Raw genomic sequence first — 12,273 nt, forward strand, 5'->3', positions numbered from 1 at the left:
AGGGGCTTCCCTGGTGGCGCAGTGGTTGAGAATCTGCCTGCCAATGCAGGGGACACGGGTTCGAGCCCTGGTCTGGGAGGATTCCACATGCCGCGGAGCGACTAGCCCCGTGAGCCACAATTACTGAGCCTGCGCGTCTGGAGCCTGTGCTCTGCAACGGGAGAGGCGGCGATAGTGAGAGGCCCGCGCACGGCGATGAGGAGTGGACCCCACTTGCCGCAACTAGAGAAAGCCCTCGCACAGAAACGAAGAGCCAACACAGCCATAAATAGATAAATAAATAAATATTTAAAATTTTTTTAAAAACTATAAAACTTCTAGAAGAAAGCATAGGAGAAAATCTTTGTGACTTTGGGATAGGCAAAAATTTCTTAGCATTAAAAAAAGTTCCAACCATAAATGAAAAAAAATTTGATAGATTGGACTTCATCAAAATGTTAAAGTCCTACATCTCCAATGACACTGTCAAGAAGATGAAAAGATAAGCCCCAGGCTGGGAAAAAATATTTGAACACATATCAAGGACTTGTGTCCAGAATATTCAAAGAACTTTACAACTCAGTAGTAAATAAATAGCCCAATTTTTAAAATAGCCAGAATACTAGAAAAGACACTTTACAATAGAAGAGATACAAATGGCCAGCAAGCCCATGAAAGATACTCACTGTTAGTCAGCAGGGAAATGCAAATTTAAACCACAGTGAGGTACCACTACATGTTCGTTCACTCAGATATAACCAAAAACATACAAAAACATGACAATATCAAGTGGTAGCGAGGATGTGGAGGGACTGGAACTCACACTGCCTGAGGGAACACAGGATGGTCAACTGCTTTGGAAAAGAGCTTGGCAGTTTCTTAAAAAAAAAACTTTCTTACTACACAACCTAGCCATTCAATTCCATGGTAACCGTGGGAGAGAAATAGAAACATCCACACACCGGAAGGCCTTAACATGAATGTCAGACTGGGAACAACAGAAATGTCCATCAACACATAAATGGAAAAGCAAATTACTATGTAGCCGTATGGTGTACTACTCCACAGGCAAAAGAACTACCGATACATATGACAACAGGAACTCAGAAACATTTCTTTGATCTCTGGAAGAACAAGACATCAAACAGTACCTAGTGGGGCTTCCCTGGTGGTGCAGTGGTTGAGAGTCCGCCTGCCGATGCGGGGGACATGGGTTCGTGCCCCGGTCTGGGAAGATCCCACATGCCGCGGAGTGGCTGGGCCAGTGAGCCATGGCCGCTGAGCCTGCGCGTCCGGAGCCTGTGCTCCACAGCGGGAGGGGCCACATCAGTGAGAGTACCGAGTACCGCAAAAAAAAAAACACAAAAAAACAAAAGAAACAACAGTACCTAGCGTACTCTTTTTATGTGAAATTCTAGAAACGAGCCATATAGTCAGTAATGACAGAAAGCAGATTGGTGGTTGCTTAGGGCCGGGGTTAGGGATGTTTGGAGTGATGGAAATGTTCCACATACATGGATGTATACATTTTCTACAACCCATTGAAATGCACACTTAAAATGGGTATATTTTATTGTTTGTAAATTATAGCTCAATAGAAGTTATTTTTTAAAGAAAACAGCAAAGGATCTCCTGTGTTTAGCATCACCCAGACAGCAGCTGGGAGCTTCTGCTCTCTACGTTCTCCTCTCTGTGTTCTGTCTCTCTCCTGCCCCATGGTCCCTTCCAGTCTCAGTTTCTAGTCTAGGAGATCTGCGTCTGTCACAGGCAAACCCAAGAAGGGCCAAAGTGAGAAAGACACCAGTGTTAACTTGCCTCACATTTGATGGCCGCTGCAGGCCCTTGCAGAATTCTTGTAATTCCTATCAATTTACTCAGGCTCTCTTAATTATCCTCCACTGTGGCACTCAGGACTCCTAGGGGAGGTCATTACTGAAAACAGTGCCCTCTTAGCGGGCCCCAGGGCCTCTTGGAAGGGCCTCGAGAGCCCTGGGGGGTGGGAGGGATGAAGGAGCCTCTGGCTTCCTACCCTCATCCCAGCCAGAGCTGCCCTTCCTTGCAGGCCTACACTCAAGACTTTGTTTAAAGAAATAGTACCTCAACTTTAAAAACCATTAGAATCAGTGTATAGAACAAACCCACTTCTGGTTTCTTGATTCATAAGCGGTCATTTGCTCTCTGGAGAACACTGCAGATTTCACACTCACTTTGTAAAGAGAGGGTGGCCTAGATCCTCCTTCGCTGAGGGAAGGCCCCCAGGTGCTGGTGGCAGAAGCAGCAGTGGAAATAGTGGCCACCCTCTGGCCACAGACAATGATGACAAGGCATCCGGCTGCATCCCAGTGAGACTTCATTTACAAAACAGGTGTCAGGCTGGTTTAGAGTTTTCTTGCTATTTCCAGTACTTTATCCTATTGGCTAGATGGTTACAGTTCTGTAGAGAAGTGCTCTGTAGTAAGCAGGCTGATCTGTCCACCCCCCTTGCTGAACTTCCACATTAACACTAATAGTTTGTCTTTGGTGCTTTTTTCCCTAAGTGGATGATCTTTCTGTCTTCAAATAGTGTTTCTTCCCTTCAGTACTTATAGTCCTATTTAGTTTGCTTTCCTTACAGAGCTGGTTGGGGCCCTGGAATCATTAACAGGGGTGTCATCATGGACATCTTGTCTCATTCTCTGACTTGAGGAGATTGAGGCTAGTTTTCCACTAAATAAAGTGATTGCTGTATGTTTTTAAAATATAACATCTATCAAGTTAAAATTTTTCCTTTTTTTTTTTTTTTTTGGTTGCATTGGGTCTTAGTTGCAGCAGGCAGGCAGGCTCCTTAGTTACAGCTCACCGGCTCCTTAGTTGTGGCATGTGAACTCTTAGTTGCGGCATGCATGTGGAATCTAGTTCCCGGACCAGGGATCGGCCCCCTGCATTGGAAGTGCAGAGTCCTAACCACCACGCCACCAAGGAAATCCCTTCCCTTACATTCTTTTTTTAAAAATAAATTTATTTATTTATTTATTTTTGGCTGAGTTGGGTCTTTTTTGCTGCACGTGGGCTTTCTCTAGTTGCGGCGAGCGGGGGCTACTCTTCCTTGCAGTGTGCGGGCTTCTCATTGCAGTGGCTTCTCTTGTTGCAGAGCATGGGCTCTATGTGTGTGGGCCTCAGTAGCTGTGGCTTGCAGGCTCTAGAGTGCAGGCTCAGTAGTTGTGGTACACAGGCTCAGTAGTTGTGGCTCGCAGGCTCTAGAGCGCAGGCTCAGTAGTTGCGGTGCACGGGCTTAGTTGCTCCGCGGTATGTGGGATCTTCCCAGACCAGGGCTCAAACCCATGTCCCTTGCATTGGCAGGCAGATTCTTAACCACTGAGCCACCAGGGAAGCCCCTACATTCTTGATTTACTAAGAGTTTTCATCATAAGTAAGTGTTAAACCTCATCAGCTGTTTTTCTGCCTTGATTATGATAATCATTTTTTTTTTGCTTATTGTGGTGAAATATGGTGGTAGATTTTCTGATAGTGAAACAGCTTTGCATTACTGGGATAAACTATACTTGATAATGATATATTTTTAATACTTATTTGATTTGATTTGCTAATGTTTATATACAGTTTTTATAGCTACATTTATGAGTTAAATGGGCCTGTAATTTTTTCTTGGGTTGTCCTTATCTGGTTTGGGAATGTAGATTACTTATAAAATGAGCTGGGTAGCTTTCACTCTTTTTCTACTTTTCTGAATAATTGGAATAAGATAGAAATTGACTATTCCTTGAAATTTTGGTTTCTTTGAAAATTCAGTAGAACCTCCTGTAAAGCCATCTGAGCCACTGGTCTGTGGGGAGGGAAGTTTTTGATCATCATTTCAATTTTCTTAATAATTATTGGCCATTTCAAATGGTTTTGTAACTTTCCATTTCATCTAGATTTTATTAACTTACTCGTGAATAGGTCTTTATAACATTCATTTTTACCCAGTTATTCCCCTGCCATGTTCATTTTCTCTCCCTTTTTTGGATCAGTCTTGGCAGAGGTTAATCTTATTAATCTCTGCAGATAGCAAGTTTGGGTTCTGTTGATACTCTGTGCTGTTTGTTTTCTTGGAGATTCTATGTCACTGAAACTTGCCTTTAACGCTGTGACATCCTTTTTCCTGTTCCCAAGTTTGTTCTGTTCCTTACTCTCCCATTTCTCCCATTGGAGGCTAGCTCATGTCCTGGTAGTTTTAACTGTTAGTATTTCCAGATAAGTGTATTTAAAGCTGTTTCAGCTCTGTCCTACAAATTCTGAGATTCAATTATAAATATTTTTTAATTCACTATTTGATTTCCTGTATAACTCAAGGATTATTCAGTAATACATTAGTCAGTTTCAAAGCAGAAGAAATTTGGGGGAATTTAGATGTTGATTTCTAACTTTATTGTATTTTATTTGGAATGAATTGAGACTTGTTCTGTGACCTGATATGTGGTCTGATTCTGTGTGTGGACTGTGTTTGGCCAAAAAAAAAAAAAAAAGTGTATTATCTGCTATTAGTTTAGACGTCTCTGTGTCTAATAACTCAAGGTAATTAATTCCATTGACTAAGTCTTTCCCATCTCTGTGTGGGTTTGTGATCAACACGGGTGATTAAAACCTTCACCTACCTGTTTTGGATTATCTATCTTGCTCTGCAGCTCTGTCAGATGTCATCTGATATGTTTTGATGTTGTCCCTTCACCAGAACACAGAGTTCTTCTTTGCCCCTTATGACACTTTGTGCCTAATTCTATTTTTTGTTTTGTTTTGTTTTCAATTTTTATGTTTGTTTTCTTTTGGCCTCACCACATGGCTTGGGACATCTTAGTTCCTCAACCAGGGATCAATCAAACCCAGGCCCCCAGCAGTGGAAGCAGAGTCCTAACCACTGGACACCGGACTGCCAGGGAATTCCCTGTCTTTTGTTTTAAATGGGTCTTTTTTTTTTTTTTTTTTTTTTTTGGTGGTACGCGGGCCTCTCACTGTTGTGGCCTCTCCCGTTGCGGAGCACAGGCTCCGGACGCGCAGGCTCAGCGGCCATGGTTCACGGGCCCAGCCGCTCTGCGGCATGTGGGATCTTCCCCGACCGGGGCACGAACCCGTGTCCTCTGCATCAGCAGGCGGACTCTCAACCACTGCACCACCAGGGAAACCCTTAAATGGGTCTTTTATACAACATCTTGTTGGATCTTTTTTTTTTTTAATATAAATTTATTTATTTATTTATTTTTGGCTGCGTCGGGTCTTCGTTGCTGCGTGCGGGCTTTCTCTAGTTGCGGTGAGCAGGGGCTACTCTTCGTTGCGGTGTGCAGGCTTCTTATTGCGGTGACTTCTCTTGTTGCGGAGCACAGTCTCTAGACGCGCAGGCTTCAGTAGTTGTGGCACGTGGGCTCAGTAGTTATGGCTCGCAGGCTTTAGAAGGCAGGCTCAGTAGTTGTGGCGCACGGGTTTGGTTGCTCCGTGGCATGTGGAATCTTCCCGGAGCAGGGATGAAGCCTGTGTCCCCTGCATTGGCAGGAGGATTCCTAAGCACTGTGCCACCAGGGAAGTCCTGTTTGTTTTCTTTAATCCAATTTGAGAATTTTTTTCTTCGTTGCCGAGCTTAACTCATTTATGTTTATTTAGTTCTTATCATTGGGCTTAATTCTACATATTACTTACTTCCTATTTATTTACTTTCTGTTTCTTTTTTCTACATTCCTGCTACTTTTACCCTAGGATAATTTCACTCACTCACACCCATGTTCACGCAGCCCTACTGATTTCTCACACTTGTTACAACTTTCCTGTTTCCCAACCATAGGCACGTTCTTTACACACTCCCCTCCTCCCCATGACCGGCTGCCCCACCCCATCACAGCCACAGTGTCTGGAATTCTCATTTTGGGTCGTTGTGGGTCTGCATGGGTTTGATTTCTCTATTCTAACGTCTCTGGCAGCTTCTTCTGGATTTGTTTTTGTCCTTCTGTAAGCACTCCTCCCAAGAGTATTCTCGATGTGGATCCCTATATTGAACCAGAATTTTTATCCCACTTGTTTGAGAACCCCTCGTGCCTGTATCCCTGTAGGGATTTAAAGTTTGTGTTTGACAGATTCTGTCCTCCATCAACATCCTGTAAGAATGCTGTTCAGTCCTCAAGTAAGCATAATAACAATGTAACTAATCCTGGGAAATGAGGGATTTGTTTTTTAACTTGGGAAAGACAGTAAAAGATTTCCTGGGCTTTGCATGTGTGGCTCTTGTAGCCAGGTTTCTTGTGATTCGAAGGTTCAGCCCTTCGGATGATTTTGGCATCATTACACATGCTACTCCGTTTATATTTTAGTGTAAAATAGAGAGTTAAAGTTACAATCCTGAACTACAGATGTCACACACAAGCGAGCAGGAAATCTCGTAGCGTAAAATTCTGTTGTTTAGCTCTCCACAGACCCTGCTACAAACATGTGGGTTTGGGGGTTCACTCTACGACCAGGGCCGAGCCTCCCTGGTCCGCATGGGGACTGAGGGAACTCTGCAGATGGGCAGAAAAGCCAAGCCATCTACAGAAGGGGCTCCCAATTCATGGGGTGGGACGTGGGTCAGGCGTTCAGAGATGCACGGGCACCCTCGTCCTGGCAGTGCCCAAGGGAGGCCTGACAGAGGGGCAGGAGCTGCATTCTTGCTTCCAGCCCAGCGGCTGCAGGTTGACGGTCCTGGACTTTTACTCTTGGCCCAGCTGTACCACCTCTGTGTCAGGACTGGGGTCCCGCAGCCCCCGTGTAGGGGCCGGGCGTGAGGCAGGTGTGTGCCCAGGAAGCTTCGCCTGGAGCCAGCCCTGGCACTGTGGCGGCACTCAGCAAATGCCACACTTCTGCTCACATGGTCAGTCGTTCCGGCAGCCCAGGCCCCTGGAGAGGCCTCCTGGCCTCCTTGCCAGCCTCAGGCCTCCCACTTGGACTGAAATCAGACAGGGAGCAGCAGAGACGCTGTGGGAAGCTACCGGACACGCAGTAGGTCTGCGCAGAGCTCACTCCCGCTGGCTGCCTGCCCTGCAGGGCACGTCTGTCACTGGCCTGTCCTCCTGAAGGGGGTGGGGTGTGGGGTTTGCGGGGGTGGGGACCCAAAGCAGCCCACAGGGTCCTCAGGCTCATCGCCTGGGGCCTGGTCTGGACTCACGGGGCCTGGAACAAGACAGGCAGCCAGTGTGCTTGTGGCCAATTGGCGGCCCTCCCGAGGGGGCATGTTTCTGTGGAAGAGGAGAGCGTTGCCTCACTCACAGCTGTCCCCCCTCCAAGAAGGAGCAGAGGGCAGCCCTTCGAGGCATGTGGCCTGCCGGTCTGCACCCTGGCTGGGTGCAGAGGTGGGCAGCCCCTCCACATGAGGATCTCCAGCGATGCTTGGGTGCCCGGCTTGGCCTACCTGGGGGCAGAGCCCCCACGGGTCCCTTTGAAAGTGTACCTTTCATGAATATCATCTTGTTTATCAGGTTTTCAGGCTTTGATCTCTGGAAAGAAGGCAGATCAGAATCTACCCCGCCCCATGTGCTCATCTGTGCCCTCCCTGCTGTCCCCACACATGCCTTACAGAGGACACCGGTTCTCTGGGTGCAGCCTGGGCACTCGGCTCCCCCCCGCACCCCGCCAGGCAGCCCTGCCAGCCCTTTTCCCTCCAAAGGGGGGACCCAGCCAGGCTTGGTGGCCCAGCCTCTGCTTTCTGCCGCCTGACCCCAGCCCCCACTGCCCTGACCTCTGTCCTGGCGCCATTTCCTCCTTCCCCACGCCTGCACCCATGCGCCTGGCGCCTGCCCACCTGACCTGGCCTCTGCCAGCCCCTCTCCTCTGGGGAGCTGGGGCTCAGACAGGCCCCGAAAAGGGGTAGAGTCACCATGGAGGCGGTGCTGGCTCTCCTCACGTCCTCTGCCACAGAGTGTTTCTGCTAAGTCCCCTGCCCAAGTCCTGGCACCCTGCGGCCCGGCAGCCCTTCCCAAAGCCCAAGATGGAAACCACACTGGGCCACACTGAGGGGCACTAGCAGACAGTCCTGGATGAGCCCAGAACCAGGGAGGAGGTACCCCCAAAATGATGGTAAGCAGGAGCAGTTAGGGGTTAGTGTCAGGCCTTAACTTCAGGAAGGGAGGGGGAGGAGTGGAGATGCTGCTCTGTTAACCAGGTTGGTCTGGGCAGCGTCCCCAGCCCAAGTCTGGGGGTGGCCGCAGGACCCTGAAGGATCTGGCGTCTCCTGCCTGCCCCTCCTCCACCCTCCACCCTGCTGAGCAGAGTCGGGCCTGGGCGTGTCCTCCCAGAGCCTCTGCACCAGGGGCCAGCAGCAGCTCCCGGCAGGGCAGGGCTGCTCGGGGCCCAGGTCATGCCCACCATCCACACCCATCATACACGGAAGGCTTGGGGCTCTACCCCAACAGTGGTGGGAAGCCTTGGAAGGATTTGGGGGTGGGGAGTGTAAGAGAATCTAACTTTTAATCACTGATCCACAAGGAGGCCCAGGGTAAGGGTGAGGAGGCCTGGGGGTGTGATTCTCCCAATGTGAGAAATGTTGAACTTGGGGGCTTAAGGGGCTCCCAGGGAAGCAAGAGAGAGGTCTTGACAGAAACGAGGGGGCACCGGCACGCAGAGGTGGTCACCCAGAGAGGAGAGGGAAGGACTGGCTAGAGCAGCTGAGGCTGAAGTGAGCCTGAGGAGGCCTCATCCCCTGTGGCCAAGGCCACAACTGGTACCTGCGTCTAGAGCAGCCACCCAGCCCCAGGGAAGGCTCTGGAAAGCCACGGCAGACATGGCTCCATATCCCCTTTCTCAGGAGTGCAGCTGAGCCCCCAGCCCTTACAACTGCCCTTACAGGCTTGGCAGGCGTGCTCCGGGTCACCCTGAAAGCAGGCAGCCTAGAAGCCAACTCAGAAGGGAGCTGACCAGCAGCTCCGAGCCTCCAGAGAGCTGTGCTCAAAGAGCCAGCCCTAGGAGGCCCTGAGACAAGAGACAAGCCCACTTCCCCCGGGGCGCTGGTCCACAAGAACTTCCAGGCTCAAGGTCATTACAGGCGCCAGGAAGGTTGCAGGGAAGGCCGCCCACCATAAGTGAAGGCCCACACCCCCCTTGGCACTGTCAGCCCCTGCAGGGCCCCCCGTCCTGCTCCCGGGTTCATACTGGGAGGTCTTCGGCATCTCACTGAACCTTCCTGAGAGCTGGAGCTGGACCAGCAGCCCATGACAGGCAAGTGCTGTGCCCCCAGATTTCCCTGAAACCTGATCAGAACCAGTGCAGAAAGACAGCAGAGCAGGTCAGGCAAAGGAGAGAAGGCAGAGAGCACGGTGGGAGCCTCGCTTCCACACACCAGCTCCTGGTCTGAGTGAGGGCGCAGATTAATCAAGCGGAGACCACGGCTCGGGCACAGGGAGTGTCCTGAGGAGAGCAGGCCTGACATGTCCAGCTTCATGCCTGAGCCAGGACTGCCCTGCCCTGGAAGCCAGTCACCCCCTCAGAGTGACACTGCAAGGAGAGAGACAAAAACCAGAGCCTGCAAGGCCGGCTGTGCCATCCTCCCAGCCTTTTCTCACCCTCGGCTCAGAGGCCCTGCCCCCAGACAGATAGGTGGGTCTGCCTGGCCTGTGTTCCCAGCGTACAGTGGAGCCACCTGCCTGGCATCCGGCTGAACTGGCAAACAGCTCCTGACAGCCGGGCACAGGGAGCTTGGCCTCCCAAGCAAAGGTCTTGGGGCCTGGGCTGGCCCTTCTCCCTACACCTCACTTTCTCCAGGAGCCTCCAGGTGGAGACTCTGGGATGGACTCAGGTCATGCCCACAGAACCCCTGAAGGGGCTGCTCCCTCGAGTTATAGGGAAGGACCCCCAGCATCACAGTGGTCAGGGTCCTGACCCTGCCCCTCCCCAGTGGCCGCTGCATTCCAGAAGGAAACCAAGTGAGCAGCATGGAGCTGACCAGAGATCCCTTTATAAGTCCTTGTAAAGACATCTGGGGTGGGAGTGTCTCCGTGTAGAGAGGAGGAGTTCATCTGGGGTTTAAGAACCAAAGACACGGACGCTTTCCCAGAGAGGGAGAAGCAGCCATGGCCAGAGGAAGCAGAAGGGAGCCTGGGGACGTCCAGGGACGCACATCCTCACCCCACTCCAGGACCCGGCGCACGGAGGCACTGGGCAGGAGGAGAGCAGAACCTGGCCCAGCTTCGGGGCCGAGGGCTCCGGGGAGGCCACTGGCTGTGACCCCTGGAGGCTCCGGGAGAGGAGGAATGGTTCCGGATGTCTCCAGAGGCCAGAGGAGCAGAAAGAGCACAAGATGAGAGAGGGGGCCAGGGCCTGGGTGCCCCTGGCAGACCCCGAGCTCATGGTGCTGGAGTCGCTGGAAGAAGCCCAGCACGCAGCCCTGTGTGTGTGCTTTCAAAGCCCAGGCCTTTCCCATCTCCCAGCTCCACACCAGCGCCGTTCTTTTCCTCCAGAGGCTGTGCAGCTGGCCTGTCCTCGGCCTCAAGTCTTGCCCAGGTTAGTTCCTGTCGTCCACCTGTACAGCACGCGGCCATGCGCTGGGCAGGCCTTCCAGACCTCTCCCCACAGCGTCCCACCACCAGACCCAGGGGTGGGCTCGGTGACACTGGGTAGACAGTGTGCATCACTGCAGTGTGTGTCACACGTGTGAGATGCCAGTGCCAGTTGGCCAGGCCCCACCTGTCTTTACACCCTGGGGCAGCATTCTCTTTTATTTTATTTTATTTTGTGGCCTCACCATGTGGTATGTGGGATCTTAGTTCCCAACAGGGATAGCACCTGTGCCCCCTGCAGTGGAAGCATGGAGTCTTAACAACTGGACCGCCAGGGAAGTCCCAGCATTGTCTTTTAGTGCAGACCCTCCTGGAGCTCCAGACCCCAGCCCTGCCTGCTGGGCCAGCCCAGGAAGGAGAGCCGCCCCTGAGCTTGCATCTCACAATTGCTTTTTATTTATTTTTATTTTTTATTTTTTACACAGTTTTTAAAGGGTTACACTCCATTTACAGTTATCACAAAATATTATCTCTATTCCCCGTGTTGTACAGTACATTCTTGTACGTCTTCTTGGTACTTTTAAAAAAGAAATACAGGGCTTCCCTGGTGGCGCAGTGGTTGAGAGTCCGCCTGCCGATGCAGAGGATATGGGTTCGTGCCCCGGTCCGGGAAGATTCCACGTGCTGCGGAGCGGCTGGACCTGTGAGCCATGGCCACTAAGCCTGCGTGTCCGGAGCCTGTGCTCCTCAACGGGAGAGGCCACAACAGTGAGAGGCCCGCGTACCGCAAAAAAAAAAAAAAAAAAAAAAAAAAATATTCGTGTCCGGAGCCTGTGCTCCTCAACGGGAGAGGCCACAACAGTGAGAGGCCCGCGTACCGCAAAAAAAAAAAAAAGAAAGAAATACATTCTTAGTTCTAAAAACTAGGAAAATAGAGAAGAGCTCAAAGAACTTAAAAAAAAATCACCTATGGTGCCCTAGTGCAAAGAGTTGTTGCCAATATTTTGGAAGGGCTGCCCTGGAGCATTGGCCCATACCTGTGACATGTGGTGCAGCTCCCGGGTCTTTGGCCTGTGCCTGGCCACGCGTGTTGGGGCTGCTGCGCGGTTGGAGATGCCCGGCAAGCATGGCCAGAGGGCAGGGGGTGGTTGACAGCCTGGGAAATGCCTGGGAAGTGTCGTGAGTCAACCATTAACCCTGGTACCTCCATGGGACCTATTGCGAAATATGCACGACAGGAGATGTCGTTTTCAGGGCCAAATGTCCTGAGTGCCCAGTGGAGGAGCAGGCCCAGGCCCTGCAGAGCATCTGGAGAGCACGTGCCCACACAGACCTTCTTTGCGGGGACACCAGGGCCAGGACTCCCAGGAACAGCTGTTGCCCCGGCATGGGCTCCTGCAAGGAACCAGGGCAGGCATGGGGTCTCTGGTTCCTGCTGGCGAGCAGCTCGGCCACTCGCAATCAGTGAACCCAGCTCTCTGTACACACCGCGTCCTGCCCCTTCCTGCCCCATGATGACGCACCCTCCTTTCTTTTTTCTCTTCACTGCTAGAGCACCCAGCACCTCCAGCAGCCTACAGCCTCCAACACCCCAAGGGAAGCCCCGTGGTGCCTTGGGCGGCCTTTGCCGTCGAAGGGATGAAGATGGAAGCCCAAGCAAGGGGCAAGCCTGCCAGACACCCCAGGGCTCATCCTGCAAAACCTAAAGGTTGCCAGCGGCCCCCCAAGATTCGTAACTACAACTCCAAGGACTGACCTCCTCGAACCGCCCCTCCCCGCCCCTCCTCCTCCCTCCCCCACCCCTCCCCCT

General features: G+C 51.5%; 1 protein-coding gene across 1 annotated transcript in view; it reads left to right on the plus strand.

The window, feature by feature from the left end:
- Positions 1-12,218, plus strand: part of CCDC57 (coiled-coil domain containing 57) — a 96,856-nt gene extending 84,638 nt beyond the window's left edge. Inside the window, exon 18 of the mRNA XM_007462379.1 lies at positions 12,016-12,218. Within this exon, the coding sequence (XP_007462441.1) occupies positions 12,016-12,218 (203 nt within the window). The remainder of the gene's footprint in view (positions 1-12,015) is intronic.
- The last annotated feature ends 55 nt before the right edge of the window (positions 12,219-12,273 follow it).

Source organism: Lipotes vexillifer, unplaced genomic scaffold (assembly GCF_000442215.2).
Source record: "Lipotes vexillifer unplaced genomic scaffold, Lipotes_vexillifer_v1.1 scaffold1691, whole genome shotgun sequence".
Classification (NCBI taxonomy): Eukaryota; Metazoa; Chordata; class Mammalia; order Artiodactyla; family Lipotidae; genus Lipotes; species Lipotes vexillifer.